This window comes from Aythya ferina (assembly GCF_964211825.1).
Source record: "Aythya ferina genome assembly, chromosome: 22".
Classification (NCBI taxonomy): Eukaryota; Metazoa; Chordata; class Aves; order Anseriformes; family Anatidae; genus Aythya; species Aythya ferina.
The window spans coordinates 6,125,673-6,142,920 of NC_140320.1; the positions used below are offsets into that span (position 1 = coordinate 6,125,673).

At 53.8% G+C, this 17,248-nt stretch overlaps 1 protein-coding gene across 6 annotated transcripts in view; it reads right to left on the minus strand.

Moving 5' to 3' along the window:
- Positions 1–16,190, minus strand: part of ZBTB16 (zinc finger and BTB domain containing 16) — a 93,370-nt gene extending 77,180 nt beyond the window's left edge. Inside the window, exons 1-2 of one of the 6 annotated variants that reach the window (XM_084495880.1) lie at positions 16,151–16,190; positions 10,180–11,500 (exon numbers count right to left, since the gene is read on the minus strand). In XM_084495880.1, the coding sequence (XP_084352006.1) occupies positions 10,180–11,426 (1,247 nt within the window). In that variant the 5' untranslated portion in view covers positions 11,427–11,500; positions 16,151–16,190. Of the gene's footprint in view, positions 1–10,179; positions 11,501–12,163; positions 12,300–15,814; positions 16,099–16,150 lie in introns of those variants that run through there. The other 5 variants (XM_084495878.1, XM_084495879.1, XM_084495877.1 and 2 more) reach the window with 5 other exon arrangements.
- Positions 16,191–17,248: the final 1,058 nt, after the last annotated feature.

Consider the following 17,248-nt stretch of genomic DNA (forward strand, 5'->3'; position numbering starts at 1 on the left):
AAACCGCATTCCCAAATTTTGTAACTTGCAATAGGCGAGAGCATCAGGTATCAACAGTGACACCGGACTGATGCTCATCAGCTTCGCATTCATCCCACACTAGGGCAGCCCTGGAAAGCAAGGCAAGACTCACGAGGTCATCACCTTCCCCACTTCCACGCCAGAGCAAGTCCCAGCAAACCCATGAGAAGCCTTAGCCCAGCCGACTGAAAGCCAACGGTACGGAGTAAAATCTGGAAAGCCAGTAGCTGTCCTGAAAGCCTTGCACTTTCACATGTGCACGCTTCCAAGAAGTCCGTGTGGGTTTTCGTTGAATTTTTTTAACGTGTGGTATGCGCTGTGGTTAAATCTAATTTCTTAGATTCATAATGTTCACAGGTTTACTCTGTACACTACAAAATTAGTACAACCTGTCCTTAAATACCATAATAAAAAACACGTAGTAAGCACTTTGCCTTTACTTATGTCATCAATGGTTTCAAGGAGGATGAATCACACTTCCTTCTTAACACTCCTTTCTAATATGATTTACTATAAATAATGCACAGAGAAAAGAATGAGGGAAGGTGACAAAGGGCAAAGCACACTGAGTCCACTGCCAGCACGGTGTCCCCAGACTTAGTGGCAAGAGCATAAAAACAATTTCAACAGTAGCACTGGATACGCAAACAGAGCGCACATGCTGTTACAGTACAGTATGTACACACAGATCTTGAAGTCAAGTGACAGGCAGCAGTTATGTATTTTTATGTGTGTGTATATATATATATTCTAATTAACACAAAGGAAATGAGACTGTACATTTTAGAATGCCTGGAGAAATTACAAATCAACACAAGTCCTCACCAAGTCAATGGGAAAACATGTTTTTAGCCTTCCCAGGGCCCGCAGCCCTGCAGTGGGAAGGATGAGCTCCCGGGACAGGGTGCCCCATGGCAGCCGGGAACCACACGGGCGTTTTGGTGGCAGGTCGCTTTCTGCTTGCTGTGAACACCTCTGTGTCTGCTAGCACAACAGCACGGCCAGCAAGGGCCTGTGTGCCTGCCTTGGCACCAGCTCCAGCCGCTTACTTGCTCTCCTTCCGTCCTTCTGAGTAAGCAGGTAATGCCCTGGTGTTTGGGGTTTCAGGGTTTTTTAGTTTCTTTCTGTTTTTCCACTCCTTCGATTTCTGCCTGCTTTGTAGGTCACACGCAGGAGCAGAGGCGCCCTGCTCCTACCACACCGCTCCACCCGGTGTCACCCCACGTGCAGCCGGTGCCCCGGGGTGCCCCGTGGAGCCCCCAGCCCCTCCTGGGCAGCTCTGCCCAGCCTGACCACCACATGTCCCCCCCCGACACCCATCTGCGTGTGAAACCCATGCTCATCAAGCAACCCGGTCCTTGTGCAGGGCTGAACAGAGCATGGGGTTATCGGCTGAGCTGATACACAGACAAACAACATCTCCCGTGCTGACACAGGTAACAAAGCACTGATTTAGCAGGGATTTATTGCAAGCAGTTCTAGTTGCACTAAATACACATTATGCCACTTTTGCCTAAATAGAGAAATATTTTCTAAATTGCATATTGCAGGCTTGTTTATTAAACAACTTGCCAATAAAACAGCAACAAGATTACGAAGGTCAATGGAAAACTAAACTAGCACAGTGGGACATGTATCCAGCCATAATCTACTTAAAATCAGTTAAGAACACTACAGCGAAAATGATACAGACTGCACTGGCTGCCATCCAGAGCACACAGGCTGGGCCTGACAGGATCAGTCCTACCACCCTTCTCTGCACCCCGGTTTTATTCAAACTGCCCTCACACCACTCTTCAGGTAGAAGAGTGACAGAGCTGGTGGATGTTCTCAAAGAAAAGAAAAAGAAATTGTATCTTGATCTGAGAAAGCTAGTGGTCAAGCAGCATTTATTATCCCCGTAGAGGTATCTGTTACTCTGCACATAAGCTGCGGAAGTTATCCAAAACGTTGCCAATGCAAACTAGTGCTCAAAAATGATAACAACCCTTTCATAAATACTTCAGTGTAAAGATTATCTGGAGTGAATAAATATACAGCATTTCTGAATGCCCCAAACAGGTCTTTACAATCAGGCTCAAGCCTCAGAATCGAAATAGGTGTCACAAATCAATGGAAAGTACTCGAGCTCACAAGCCCAAATTCGAGGTATCTAACCCTTCCACACTCAGACTGTGCCTGCCTTATTTGCATTCGCTCAGTCAAAATGATGCACAAAGCTTTCTGTATTCCTCGTGTGACGCAAATCCTTCTGTCTTAATTTCTTGTACATTCACATCCCCTGTGTTTCGCTGCCTATCTGTCCAAAGGATATTTTTCAATTCCTGGTCTTTGCTGTAGCTGGAGAGAAAACAAACCTCCAGAAAGAGCAGCGAGACCTGTGATGTTCAGCCTTCAAACGAGCACTTCAAACGAAAACACCACAGCCGGTAACGCTGCATGAAATGAGGCCAGCCTGCGGACTCTGCACCTCTCGCATGTTTAACTTTTTCTGGTCAGCCATACAAAACCAAAAAACAAAACAAAACCAAAAACCAACAGCAGCGGCGCTTGCAGCCTGATCATGCCTAGCGGAGGCAGCACCCAAAAGAGCAGCTTTTTGGCTCAAAGCGAGCGGCAGTGTTTTGCTAGCACTCATGCGCGCAGGGCTGTTATCGCTTATCGGCCGTGTGGTTTGCACAGACCGTGATGCACGTTTGAAAATCTTGCTCGAAGGCGATTTCTCTAAGGCGCCTGTGTGCATCCTCTGCCGCAGCCACGCTTCCTCAATTCGAAAAGTAATTCTGGCCAGCAGGACGGATATTTGGGAGATGACACGGCGCTGCTCGAAGCCCCGCAGAGGAGGCAGCAGGACGCTGCGCTGGGCTTTGTTGCAGGAGAAAAGGCTGAGGAGCGGGGACAGACATTCAAACCCCAGCCCACGCATCTGGACACTGCCTCGCCTGCTAAGGTAAAGGCGGGACTGATGCCAAACGAAGAATTAAACCTACTATAAAGCACTTAGCTGCCTAACACCAGGCCAGAGAAAAAAATTGCAAGAAGAATGACACAATCCAGGGCTGCCCAGAAAGAAAGAATGAATGGAATAGGCTAATTTACACAGGAAGTGAGCACTTACCAGACCCTTCATCCTAACACACAAAACCCTCTGCCATATCTGGAAGCAATTACACCCAGTTAACATGATCTGCCTGCCACTAAAATTAACTGCAAACAGAAATATTTTTCACTTTTGCAACAGGAGATGCCATGGCCCCGTGTTTGGCTGCCGGGAAATATTTAGTAATTACTCATTTAAAGTCTCTCTTGAAGCTGTCAAGGGGGGAAAAAAAAAAGAAGTAGAAGAAAATTCTTGCTAATTATGAGCAAAAAGGAAAATGCAGATCATTTTACTATACAGAAGAAAAACAGATATATGCAGCAGGGTAAGGAAACAGCCGATATCGTGTAGAAGCAGATAAGGCTGCACAGATACCCCGCTGCAAACTGCCTGTGCTGCCTTGCAGCATTTCTACGCATGAAGGGGAAGAAAAGATTTGATCCTGTCACCCCTGAAACAGCACATTCTCTCTCAGGATTCCTCTATGAAATCAATAAGTGCCATTTTAACAAATACCACTTCGCAAGTTATAACAAGAACTGAAAGGACTCCATAACGCTTATTGAGCTGCCGTAGATGATCTTAAGTGAAAAGCACGCTCTCAGGAAAAAAAAAATAACAACCAGACAAGCGGCACTGAGCTCAGGTTGGGCGACAGGCAGCATCCCCAGCCCCACGCACATCGCTCATGTGGAAACCCCTCTGCTGTCCCTGCCTTACAGAAGCCATGAGGCAAACAGAGGTAAAAAGAGGGCACACAAACCTTCACCATCGAAGCAAGAGGAGGAAAAAATGAGAAGTGGGTTCCCTCCCCACCTCCCCGAGGAGCCACCACACACGCCAGCCCTGCGCAGGTTCCAGGCTCCCCGTGCAGTGCCCCGGCATCATCGCCACTGCGAGCCTGGGCAGGCAGCCAGGAGAGCTGCAAAAACCATCACCGGGCAAGGGGAAAACCAAACGAGTTCTTTTCTGATTGGAATTTCAGACTTCTGCTTTAAAAGGGATCTCCACACCACCAAAAAGATGCGTGATAATTGACTGAATAATGCTGAAGCCAAAGAGAGCTGTTCCACCTCCATGCTTCGAGCCATGTATGGAAACGGTTAAGTCCCCCACCGAATAAATCAAAAGTTCAAGGCTGCAACATACCACAATGTATTCCCTCTTTCCTTATGACAAGAACCAGAGAAAGCCCGAAATCCCAAGCATCCTGCGCGGGGTCTCGGCTGGCACTCACAGGTTACACGCTCGGGGTCAGCGCCGCGGACCTTGGCTGCAACATTCATTTCCTGAGCGGGGCAAGTCCCCCTGCCCATAAAGCTAATAAGAGCTTCCTCGCATGGCAGACCCGCACTGACAGAGCTACTTGTCAGCGGCCACGCAGTGGGGGAACGCTGGTTTCCATTAACCGGTTATGATGCCAGGTGCCACTAATAAGGCCCATCAGCAAGAAACAAGAGCTGCCAAGTTGTCTTCAAACTCTGGAAATAATCATGGGCAGAGTTTGGGGGGCTGCTGGTTTTTTTTATTATTATTATTATTTATGCCTTTTTTTTTTTTTTTAAAGTTTCTATTGCAGCTGAGCTTGGTGCAACACAAATTGCTGAATGCTTAAAATAAAATAAAAAACAACTACTGTATCAGGCTACCAAAATTAACACTAATAACATCTCACAAAGCACTTGGGATCTGATTTATCACGTTTATTGCTTTAATGGTATACTGCATCTGTTTCTCACTGTGACATGTTGAGCAGTGCCAATGTGCCTAATGGCATTAGTATTACAATGCTCAGCTAATCCACTCGAAGACAAATGGAGGTGAGGGTGGCAGAGAAGGAGCCAAAAGCAGTACTATTTCCCTATGCAGCTACTTAAGATTTGCTACGCTGCTAATGCTGCAGCTCCACGCAGACAGATCAACAAGCTACCCGCCACAGGAATTGACCTGCCAGCCATCACATGCCAGAGGCAGCCCGTGGCAAGTGGTGTTTTTCCTTCACGGCAGGGTTTGGGGCTGCCACCAGTGCTGGCTCCGAGGCCCCTGGGCACGGGGGAGTGCATTTATCTAGCCCACGAGCTGCAGCCCCAGGTACGCACACAAGCAGCAGCCAACAGGCCCTTTCAAACCCATGTATTCAGTGAGGTTTGTTCTGGTTTGCTGCACAACATCAAGTAGCTCAAGACTTGCATCCGTATTTTCAGAAGGACTCGTGCGTTTTGGGGACCTAGGTGGTGGCAGACCCCGCTTTGCAAGGCGCTGAGCTCAGCTTCCTGCTGGCACCACACAGGCAGAGCTGCCTTTCCTCTGCTCTTTGGAAGCAGGCAAAAAAGGCAAAGGTCTGAAATTTGGGGTAATGTGACCAGCCAGCAGCCAAAGTAAAAGAGCAAGCCTCCTTATTCCTACCCTCAAAATACTCCACCACAGGACATGCCTGGTAGTTGACAGCTCAACCATAAAACTTTCTGACTCTTGCAAAAATCAGACGGGGAGATCTGAAGAGAGGCTTCCCAAGGTAGACACTAACAAAAGCTTCCACCGAGGCAGATTTAAGGATGGCAAGAACAAGAAGAACCTTCCAGCCAAAGCCACGCTAAGTATTTCATCTGGTGCCAGTCACAACCTGTCTCATGACAATATTCGCACAGAGCACTTTCATTTTTCAGCTAGGCATCTCCATGTCGCAGAAAGACGCATAAAAAGCTGCCAGAGCACAGCACTGCTAAGGTGATTCTTCAGACAGGACCATGGGTTTGGATGCTTTGCCCTTCAAATCCTTCCATGGCAGAGGAGAAGGATGACACACCGAAGGAAAAAGGGAGCACCGTGCCACTCGTGGGCTTCACTGAATCACAACTCCACCTACAGCTTTCTCGGCAGCTTTCAACATTAAAAATAAAAACAAAACAAAGCACGCGTTTTTTAAAGTTTTAATGCATTTAACTTCATGATGAAAAAATCACTCCAGACTCAGGCAGCAGCTCAGCACAACCTTCGCTTCAGAACTCGAGATTTTTCTTCATACAAACAAACCGGAAAAGGGCCACTGAACTATAGCTTTTTTGTCTGCAATTAGAGGCGACAATCAATACTAACATTAGATTAAGTTTGAACTTTACTGAACCTAGAAGGAAATCTTCTATAAAAAAAAAAAATTAAAGAGTCACCGACTCAATACACACTCAATTAGTCAAAATCATAAGCTCGGTAAGAAGAAAAACGGATCGCCAAGTGGCTGACAGCTTCCCAACCGTGGCGCTTCGGCAGGGACCTGAGGACCACGGCTGGTGGGTGCAGAGGCTCGTGCCACGAGGCCCCTGCGCTGCAGCAGGAGGTGGAGGGGCCCTAACCCGTGGCCCCCCCTTGCTCTGAGCAGGGAGCAGCGGGTGGGTGGGTGCTCACCTGGGTGCCCACCCAGCGCCCAACCCAGTGCCCGAGCCTGGGCACTCCCAAGAGCTCGGCGGAGAGGCTGCTTCACGCTCTGCTGTCTGTTTTCCTCTGCGCACGCGTTTCCCATACTAATGAAGAAGGGAGCAACACTCAGAAGGCTCTGAGACTACAAACATATATATTTATACATATATAGGCATGTGTGTGTGTAAACAAACATACACGCCATATGCATTCACTCACTTGTGTAACGTAAACAGACACTGTACATGTTGGGATCCTCTTGGCTCATTAAGTGCACTCCTTACAGAAAGAGTGGTTTGGTCTCTTACTCTCGCTGCTGGGACTTGCTGGCACTCAGAAGCCATCAGACTGAGAAGTCGAGCACCCCGTGGTGCCAGCAGCACTGGAGGTGCCCTTCTCAAGCAGCCGCCTTCGCCACGCTTGCTCAGATCACTTGAGAGGCTTGAAAGCATGGGTCTTGAACAAAACTAAGCACACAAAACCACAGAGGGGGGCAGGCAGAAACACTCCTTCAGCCAGGGACGCCCTGCTGCCAAAGCCTTGGCTCTGCCCGGAGCAGTGCTGGGGGAGCACACCTGGGCAGCAGCCTGGGTGAGCAGAGTGAAGCAAGGGAGGTCCGGCTGCAGCCACAGCTGGGAACGAGGATGCTCCTGGCACCTCCGTGCTCAGGGTAGGACAAAACTGCCCCAACAGATGCACAACAGGAACGGGTCAACCAAAGCAGCGACTCCACGGGTGATGCTGTGGTCCCTCCAGCACGTCCTGACCCTGATGCAAGCCCACAGCTAGCCTCCCCTCGGGCGATGGGTTTTTAGGTGACAGCCACAGAACCAGGGCCTCGGCACAGGCTGCAGGTGATCTCCCCAGAGCTCTCCCCACCAGGCTCTGGATCCACCAGTCTGGGTGGCAGCAGATGCTGGCTCAGGCTGTTGAGACCTGCAATTTTCTACAGGTTGCTGCCAAGGGAGGCCATCCCACACCACTGCACCCAGCCCTATCCCACAGCGGCTTCAGGAGCGAAGAGGAGGCAGCATGGTGCAGCTGCCACCACCAGCAGAGCTGCTCCAACAGAGCGTTATAGAGCCCGGTAGAGTGTGGATGCTGTTTAACAGCTCCATAAATACAATAGGATCCCACAAATCCTCTCGAAATGGTAATTTTCACCACGTATTAGAAAGCAAACACTATAAAAAAGCCACATGAGACCTTGTCTACACACAAACTGCCTTGGATTTAGGCTTCTTTTTTTTTTTAAAGTTCATTTGACTGTTGCCCAATACCTTTCAACGTGGACCGTCTTACAAATCAGTTTAAAAACAGCTCAAAGGATTTGGATTGCTCTGAAAAGTTTATCAGCACAAGGTGATTGCACATACATACAGCCTGAAAGTAAGAACACACAAATGAAGTTTGGCACCGGCTTAAACAATTGCCTTCAAGGCTATGTTTTTAGCAAACCAAGACCTCATCAGAGCGCAAGGCATATCGGAGTTCTTGATAAAGATCGTGAATAATGAAGAAATAAGCTACAATTGTAGCTACAGTTGTCAAAATGAACCCTCCAAACACAGGAAGGCGGCTTGAGATGCACGCTCCTTCCTTCAGCAGGCCGGGCTGCTCTCCCTCATCTCCAAATCCTGCCTCGGGGGGAGACCACGGAGCAGCGGCAGGAGCAGCTCCGGCGGCACAAGCTCAAACCGCCACCCTCTCACAGCCTGAGATGTTTCAGCAGCACACGCAGGGGCATCAGTTGCTACTCTCGCCCTCGGGGGGAGAAAGGAGGATGCTGGAGACTATGGCAGAAAGCCACGTTAAAATTCTCACTGAGTGTTCACTGCAGCTCTCCCTCGGTGACGTTCTGCCTGCATCACCCTACGGCAAGCACGGCCACATCTCTGGCCAGGGAAAAAGCTTTGGGCATGCAGGATTTGCCCCCCTGCAAACACAACCCCCAGCTCTGCCACTCGCAATACAGGGGAACAAAGCAGGAACCTTCTGCACGGGTGCACAAAGCAGGAGGGACCCGCCTGAGCTGGGAGGGGTGCTGTCAGCGGGGTCTGCACGGCAGCACACGCAGCGGCTCCGAGTCACCGGCTACGCCGAGACGTGATGCTGAGAGCTGACAAACCTCCGCAGGGCTGAGAGCTGTGGCGTGGCCGCTGCCACCCTGCAGCCGAGAGGCAGTGGCTGAGTCGGTGGCTGCTGCCCCGAGGCCCAGCGCTGGCCATGGGTCACCCCACAGCGTGCGGGGTGGCCGCTGCAGGCAGCGAGCGTGCGGGCAGCACCAGATGCTGCCAGCAGCTCCCACGGGCACCGACACCGTCCCTGTGCGTGCACGGCCTCAGCAGCACATTATGCGCATCAGGACTAATTAACTTGTTGATTCATTAAAATTCTGAGAAGATGCTCAGTTCGGGCACTTCAGGGACGCTGCCGGGAGCTCTGGCAGCATTTATCCCAGCCTCGCTGCGGGGCTGCCGCACCAGCCGGCACCGCCGTCCCCAGGCAGGGCTGCAGCCACGCTTCCAGCCAGCGCCGTGCTGTGCCCGCTGAGGCAGGGCCGGTGCCAGGGGCTTTGCCCGCACGGTGCAGCGCTGGCTTCGGTGCACAGCCACCGTGACCCTACCCCTGGCTGAAGCTGAGAGCGAGTTCTGGTCCCACAAGCGGGAGGCTGTAAGCACGGGAGCTCTGAACGCACGTGCTGACAGCAGCCCACATGCTACTGCCCCGCAGCAGCTCCCCGAGGTGTGGGGATTCATGCAAGCACCACGGTCCCCCCAAAAAGTAGACCTGCAGCCACCCCAGCTGAAGGTTAAATGCTGAACCCCTCACTGCAGGGATGGACTCGCGGGTCTGTTGCACCGCAAGTCCTCTGGGCTCACCCCAGCGACACAACAATCCCAGCCTGACCTACATGTTACTTTGGGCAAAGTGCAAATATTTCATGACCTGGGAGGCTGAGCAGCATCACAAAGACGGTGTAAAACTGCAGGATTAGCAAGCCGCGAAACCCAGCAATCCCAAACGTCATCGTCATAGTGGGATATGAGAACCCAGTAGGAATCTCTTCCCTGCAGAAACAAGCCCTGCACAGAGGCACCGGCTACTTGCACAGGAGGCTCTCGGCAGAGGGTGAGACGGAGCTGCCTAACCCCACGGTGTGCTGTCTGCAGGCAGCTGTATGCACACAGATCCTTAAACTCAAACAGCAGCAACCCTAAGACGCTCTGCAGACCCCGGCCAGGGAAACCAGGGGGGCTTGTGCTTGCAAGAAACACCCATACCTCAAGCCTCTTCTGGGCTATGCTCCCCATGCAGCACTTGCTGGAAGGAAGCTTCTGGTATAGCTGCCAGCCCTGAAAAAGTTACAACAGCTGACCCTGCACACCGGGCTGGTAGCGTGCGTGCTGCTCCACATCCCATTTTGGGGACGCAGCAGGAACTTTGCACCAGCCCTTTGCACCGGGGTGCGTGACACCCAGTCAAAAATCAAAATCCACTCTCAGGATCATGCCCAACCATTACATTTGCCTCAAGAATAAAACACAGTAAGAAACAACGTGGTTTTAAACGGCGTGTAACACCCCAACGATAGCGACACAAGCAACCGAGGACACGCGGTGCTGGATGCTGCACAGACTCACCTGTGCTGTTCGACGGTCTCGTTGTCCGGCAGCTCTGCCCCACACACGCTGCACTGCTCGCCCACAGCTCTGCTCTCCGTTTTCATGCCAGCTGCCAACTCCCCGAGCTTACTGAACAGCTCCCTCTGAATAAAGCCTTGGGGCAGGAGCCCTCCGTAAGCGCTGAAGTCCATGGACACGGCAAGGGCTGGCTGCATGTGAAGGGCGGATGGCATGGAGGGTGGCATGCCGAGCATAGAGTCAGTTTTGTGGTTTGGTAGCACGGAGTAGACACCCAGGGGTTTTTCGCTCGTGGCCGTGGACTGCTCCGGCCCCAGTGGCAGCCCCTGGCCAGCCTCAGGAGGCTGCTCTGTGCTCTCATCGCGGACATAGTGCAGTTCACGGGCACTCGTGATAACACTGCTGCGGGTCGGGGTGCCAGGGCCCTCCTTGCTCTTGTCATCAGACTTCTCCCCACTGGAAGTGCTGGACTCTGCCGTCTGGGGGCTCTCATGGCTGGAGGCATCTTCCACCTGCATCACTTCAGTTTTGACTTCAGCAAGGCCAGGGTGGCGGCCGCTGGTGGCGTGCGAGTCCTCGGGGGCGTTCTGCTGCAAGGCGCCTTGCAGCAGCGACTGCCCGATGGTCATCAGGCTGTCCACCGCCGCCTTGGTGGGGCTCATGGCAGAGAGGCTGAAGGAAGTGGAGACGGACGGGCTTTGCTCCACCATGGTTCCTGGCACGCTCTGACCGGCCACGCTGGCGTAGCCGCTCTCCTCGCTGGAATGCTTGGAGATGAACAGACCCTTGATGTACCTCGATTTCCTGTCCTCCTCTTCCTCGGCACCTCCATCCGTCATGGTGACTTCGGCATCGTTTTCGTCGGATGCCTGGATGGTCTCCAAGATCTTCAGGCACTGCTCTTCTAGATACTCTATTTCTAGAATCTCAGCTGCATAGAGCAGGTCATCCAAGTCTTCAACCTTTGCCTGGAGGGTGGCAGTGTAAGCATACTCCAGTATCTGCTGGAAAGTCTTTGGTGAAAGGAAGTCCAGGGTGTAATGCTGACTGTTGCGGTGGAAGAGGATCTCAAACATTTTACTAGTGCAAGCCAACACTGTCCTGTGAGCATGGAACTCCTGGCTGTCCACCATAATGACCACGTCGCACAGCGTCCCCGCCAGGCGCATCTGGTTGGCTTTGTGCAGCAGCCCCGTGGGGTGGCAGGGGTTCTGGAGCTGTATCATGCCCATCTTAGTCAAATCCATAGCGATCCCGAGGTCCACTCATCAGGGTGCCTTGTCGTCGCTCAAATCTGGGACCAGCTTTGTGTGCCGACTATCTGCGAAAACAAAAGACAGAGGGGGGGGGAGAGGAGAGAAAAAAAAAAAAAAAAAAAAAAAAAAGAGGAGGGACGGGGGAGGAGAGAAGGAGAGGGAGGTTAGCCGGAGCTCGGCGGCGAGTCACGATGCACCGAAAAGTTTGTGCGCTCCGCTCGGGGCCGGCGGCACGGACGGGGCCGCCCCGGGATGCCGAGGAGCCGCAACCCCGCCGCTGCTGCCCGGGGAGGAAGGCGACAGCCTCGGGTGCGCATCGCCGGTGCGCGGAGCCGCCGGCAGCAGCCGCCGAGGCGCACGGCTCGGCACGGCTCAGCCCGGCTCGGCTCGGCACAGCGGGCAGCGCCGGCCGCCCCGTCCCGCCCGGGGGGCTCCGGTGCCGCGAGTTTCGGCTGCGCAGCTCCGCAGGGCATCAAATATTCATCAGGTGCACGGCAGCAGCCGCCGCGCAGCGCCGCGCCGCGGGTCCTCGGCGGCCGCCACGGGCACGGCACCGGCACCGACCCCCGGCACCGGAGCGCGGCGGGGAGCGGCGAGCGCCGGAGGAGCCGCCGCGGCGGGGAGCGCGGGGCGGGGGTGAGGAGGTGGAAAAGAGGAGGAGGAGGAGGAGGAGAGGGAGGAAGAGGCCGGCGGAGCCCCGCGCCCGCCCGCCCGCTGCCCGCACTCACGGCGGCCGGCGGCTGCTCCGGCAGTTCGCACTGCCCGCTCTCATCGCCGCCGCCGCCGCTCGCCGCGCCGCGCAGCAAATCACCGCGGCGCCGGCCCACGGGCCGCCCCGCGCCCACGTCAGGCCGCCCCCACCCCCGACGCCGCCGCCCGCACCATCTTGACTGCTGGCGCCGCCGCCCCCCCGGCCCCGCCCCGGCCCGCCCCGACGGGGGCCCCGCGCATCCTCCGCGGCCCCGCTCGCCGCTCCGCGGGCGCCGCCGCCCGCTCCCTCGGGGCCGCCGGGGCCCGGCCCCGCCGCGGGGCCGCGGAGGATGCGCGGGGGCCGCCTTGCAACGGGGGCGCCCCGGTGGCCGGCGGCGACCCGGGGGACTCGGGCGAGACCGGCGCGGGGCCGCGGCTGCTGGACAGCGCTTGGCTCCGCCGGCCCTGCCAACAACAAACATGGAGGAGCCGGCGGCCGCGGGGAGCCAATGAACCGGAGCCGGCGGCGGCGAGCAGCGCCGACCCCCGGGGGCTGCCCCGGCACGCTGCGGCGGAGATGGGGGGGGGGCACCGGCCGGCCGCCCCGCCGAGCCCAGCCCGGCCCCTGGCGCAGCCGCTCCCGGAGCTGGCGAGCTCGCAGCGCTGCGCTGCGGGCGGGGGCTGCCCGCCCCCCGACGGCCCCGCGGGGCCGCCTCCCCCCCCCGGCCGGGACCCGCACCCACCCGCGCCCGGCCGCCGGGGAATCCCCGCCTCGGGGCAAAGCGCTCGGAACAAAAGCACGCCCGAGGAAACGGCCCCGCGCCCGCCGCGCCCGAAATCTCCTCCGTTAATAAACTGCGCGCTGTGCAAGCCCGGCCCCTCGGCAGCGAGCGCTAAAGGAGATTAATGCCTGGGCTGAATCGAAGAGGTGGGGACGGCAACAAAAAGACGAGCCGGGGGCTCGGCGCCAGCTCTCGGCTGCGCGCACACCGGGCCGGGGGGCTCGGGGCTCGGTCCGACCCCGCCGCCGCCCGCCCCGAGCGGCCGCTCCCCGTGCCCGAGGCGCGGCACCGCGAGCTGGGCAGCGATTTTCCTCGGCAGGGAAAGAAAAGGGACGGGGAGAGAAAGGGAACGGGGCCGAGAAACGGCAGCAGCCCCGGAACAGCGGCGGGGCACAAGGCTCCGGCAGAGCGCGGCCGCGGAGCGCCCCGCACCGACGGCAGCTCCCGGCGGGGACCCCCCGACCCGGCCCGCTCCCGAAGCCCCCGCTCCCCCCCGGCAGAGGAGGGAGACCCTCGGCGGGCGGCACGGCGCAGGGAGCGCGGGGCACGGTGTTGTCAGCTAAAATAACAAATAAGGACGGTATTAGCACAAAGATACCCTTGGGGTAAAGCAGCGCAAATGTAATCTAAGGAGAACGTTACAGGGAAGTGTGTTTATAATTATAATGGGATTTAATGTACTTTGGGACCAGATGATAGCAGTCATTTAACAAGAACAGCCTAATAACAGAGGCCTTACAATGAAAGGAGATGGTGCTCGGGTTATTAGATACATATTATGATGCAACATTCGCAGTGCTAAAGGATAAGGCATCAGCTACCCCGACTTTTGGGGGGCTATAACTCTGCCCTTTTAATCGGCAGAAAGCTAAAATTGGGAGTGCAGGCAGCCAGCATGAGTACAATATGCTTTTTCTTTTTTAATTGCTTGAGACTACCCACATTCCCCCCCTCCACTTTTAAATCAAAATGACTGAAAGAGGGGGGGGGAAATAGCAAGATGATGTGGTTTCAGGTGTTTGTTTACCCTCCTCTAACTTTTAAAAGGCTTGATTTCAGGACTGAAATTTTGCAGACAGTTAGGGGTATGTTTTTAGTGTAGCTTGCATGAAATTAAGCTGCATGAGTCCCATTAGCAATAATGGAAATCCCACGGCTAAATTCCCAGGCAGCATCCTGAAAATTAACCCCCCAGTCCTTCCAGTGAACTGGTGCATTGCACTTTTTGTTGCTCTTTTAATATATATAGTAAAAACTACTGAGTTGTTTAAGAGACTGGTTTCCTACAGCTCCTTTTATCAAGAAGTGCTGGACCGCCGACCCTCAGAGTGGAAATCCTGCACTTCACCACCACGGAGGTGCACCGTAGGTAGTGGCACACCTCAGTCCCTCTCAGGCTTCACACCGTGCTGCAGCGTTTGCTGTGGTGGCTCCCAGAGACCAGAGGGAGACCCCAGCCCCCTGTTGGACCATAGGCTCAAATAACAGAAACACAGATGCCCTCCCATCTTGGAGGAGCCTGCAGTTCAAGCCACAGTGAATAACCCAACCAACTTCCCAGCAGCCGTATGTATTCTTTTTTTTTTGCCACCTGCACTGCAATAGCACACATCTGGGCACTACACAAGCACTGCAAGAGAGATGAGCCTCTTTCTAAAATGCTTGCATTTGCCAAACATGAGGAAAACCTGCTTAGCTCCTGAAACCAGGAGCTAAGCAGAAGCTTGGCCCCTGTGGGGACTGAGTATACCATCCCCTCGCAGCTTCATCCCTGATGCCTGGGAAAAGCTCTCTTTTAAACCCATTGTGGTGTTACAGGCATTGTGCTGGTGTCTTTGGAGACCTTCCTGGAAAGTGGATGCTCTGAATTTGAAGGCTGTTTTCTTTTAGAGATGAAAGGCAAAGCATCACGCAAGAGCTAGTTAGACAGCTCTCACCAGAACATCTTTCTACAAATCACATTTGTCAGCCAAAACCAAATCAACCCCCTTCACTCGGGGATTTCTTTCCTCACCCACTTCTGTTGCAGAACCAACTGAATGAAAATAAATGCTGAAAACCCCGAGTCCTCTCCAAACCGCAGTGCAGGTCTCTCTTCCTACCACTTCAGTCAAGGCATGCTAAGTCTGTTGGCACACAGGACGCTACTGAAATGTGACTTGCTCTGTTTGCCTGGGCTGTTTCAGTGATGAGATGAGCCAGGCAGCTGAACTCATACTTGTGCAAATTGTCCAGCTCCAGTAACAGCTTCAGCCCGTGTGCTATGATCTGTTCATATGGCAATGGCAGACTCATGCCCTGCTCCATCACCTCCTCACGTATTGTCCAAATGCTTTGCAGCCAGGGTTGTACTTTTCTACTGCCCTTCCACACACACCTGTGTATGTGCACACAAAGCAACTACCTGCACCTTACAGGGCAAGTACAACACACTTTTATTTGTTCCACAAGCTTTTTGCAATGCAGTGACTCAGAGCATCTTTGAGAATCCCAGCAGAAACAGCTTGTTCCCTCTGAAAGCTCCCACATTAGGGGGATTTATGCTGTTTCCTTCCACACTCTTACAGTTCTCTACACACCTGTGCTCAAAGAGCAGGTAAAGCCCTTGCTAGCAAGGAGACAGAGCCATCATAAAATGCATAAACCCAGAAAAAGCCCCAAAGCCTTCTCCATGACCTTAAACAGCACCAAATTTTCTCACAGCAATGGCCCCCACACACTGCCTAGAAGAAATACTACAAACACAAACAAACAAAAACACCATGAAATCCTCACTATATGATCTTCACCAAAACACTTGTGCCCCCACCCCCACCCCCCCATATCAAGTGGCTGAATCCAGAAAAGGACAGCACCAATTTGGATGCATTCACAAGTCAAACAGGAGAAGCAGAAGTTACCACTTGCCTGAGCGTCCCAAGCCCTGGAGGACAGAAGGAAAGCCCTCTCCCAGGCTGCTGGGGCAGAGCCACAGCCTCCAGGCAAGCTGTAAGCCCAGCACCCAGCGGCACCACGAGCAGGAGCTGCCCCAGCAGCTGTGCAGGGCAGGAACAAGGCAGAGCAGCATCTGCAGCCTCCTCCCACCCCCAGTAACACAGCTCAGAAAGCCCCAGCCTTGGCCTTTGGGGTTGCTTCCAGCCCCCCAGCATGGGAATTAATCACCCGTCACTCCCCCCCTGCATTTCACTCCCATCTCTCCCCATCAGTTTCCAATTTATTTACTTTTCTAAACTTAATCCTCACCTTGTAGTGTAACATGTTTATTAGAAAGGAACCAGCACGTTAAATGAAGCCAAGCTGGGTTCTTGTGTTAAATAGCAGTCACGCCCAAGTGGCTCTCCATGTGCCATTACTCCAAGTGATTGAGGCAATTTCTTCCTCTGCCATGAGTTTAAGTTGTAAATCTCTCAACCAGATACGGAGGCAATGATGTGCTGCCTATTGTGATTATTATTAACCTCTAGCATTAAACTCATGAGACTTCCATGATTTCTGTGGAAGGTCCTCACATGAATGGACCATGCAGAATAGCTATATCCTCCCCAGGAAACCTAGGAGCCATGTCAGAGCAACTTTTAGTCTCAAACCAATCGTTTATTTTGGATGGAGAGACACAAACATTCACTTTACCGACAAGAATAGCTTAGTGAGGGTTGGCAGGCATATAGAAAGAAAAACAAACCAAAGACAGGGCAAATCAATGGCCTGAAGGTATTTCAAGGGATAGGGGCAAGGAAAGCTTCAGGCTGCTCCTCCAGGACTCAGCAAGGCATGTGGAGACAGAGAAGAGAAAGCAACCGTCCTGTGACACAAGAATCTTCTGTTAGAAGTCTCCAAAATTACAATAAAAAGGGAAAATCCTTGCTCAGGATGTTCAGCTCTCAAAAACGCAGAGGCAGAAGGACTCCCCTTCAACTGGCTCCACTCCGTCACCCCCCAAAACCCACCTTCAGCCAGCTGCTTTGCCTCTAACCCCACATAAACACCCTTTGCAGTCACGCGCACTCCCCTAGCGATGCCACACAGACTTGTTATCTCCAGCTTTACACCCCAGAGATAGATGCAGTGAAATGGCCCCTACTTCTCCACCCTGCTGGGCCCTAACGCCCTTTAACACAACTTAGCTGAACTTGTGCCGCTCTGCTCAGCTTTGGGTGCCCCCACTCTGCCTCACCTCTCCCGTGTCCTTGGAGAACTGGCCCATGCACGCCTGAGTCACATGCAGGGTGAGGAGACAGTGGCTTTCCTAACCTGGAACCAGTCTATTTTCCTCTGGATAGTTTTGTTTCCCTTATCTTTTGGTGTGTTTGGAGGGTTTTCCAGTCTCACAGTTGTGGAGCT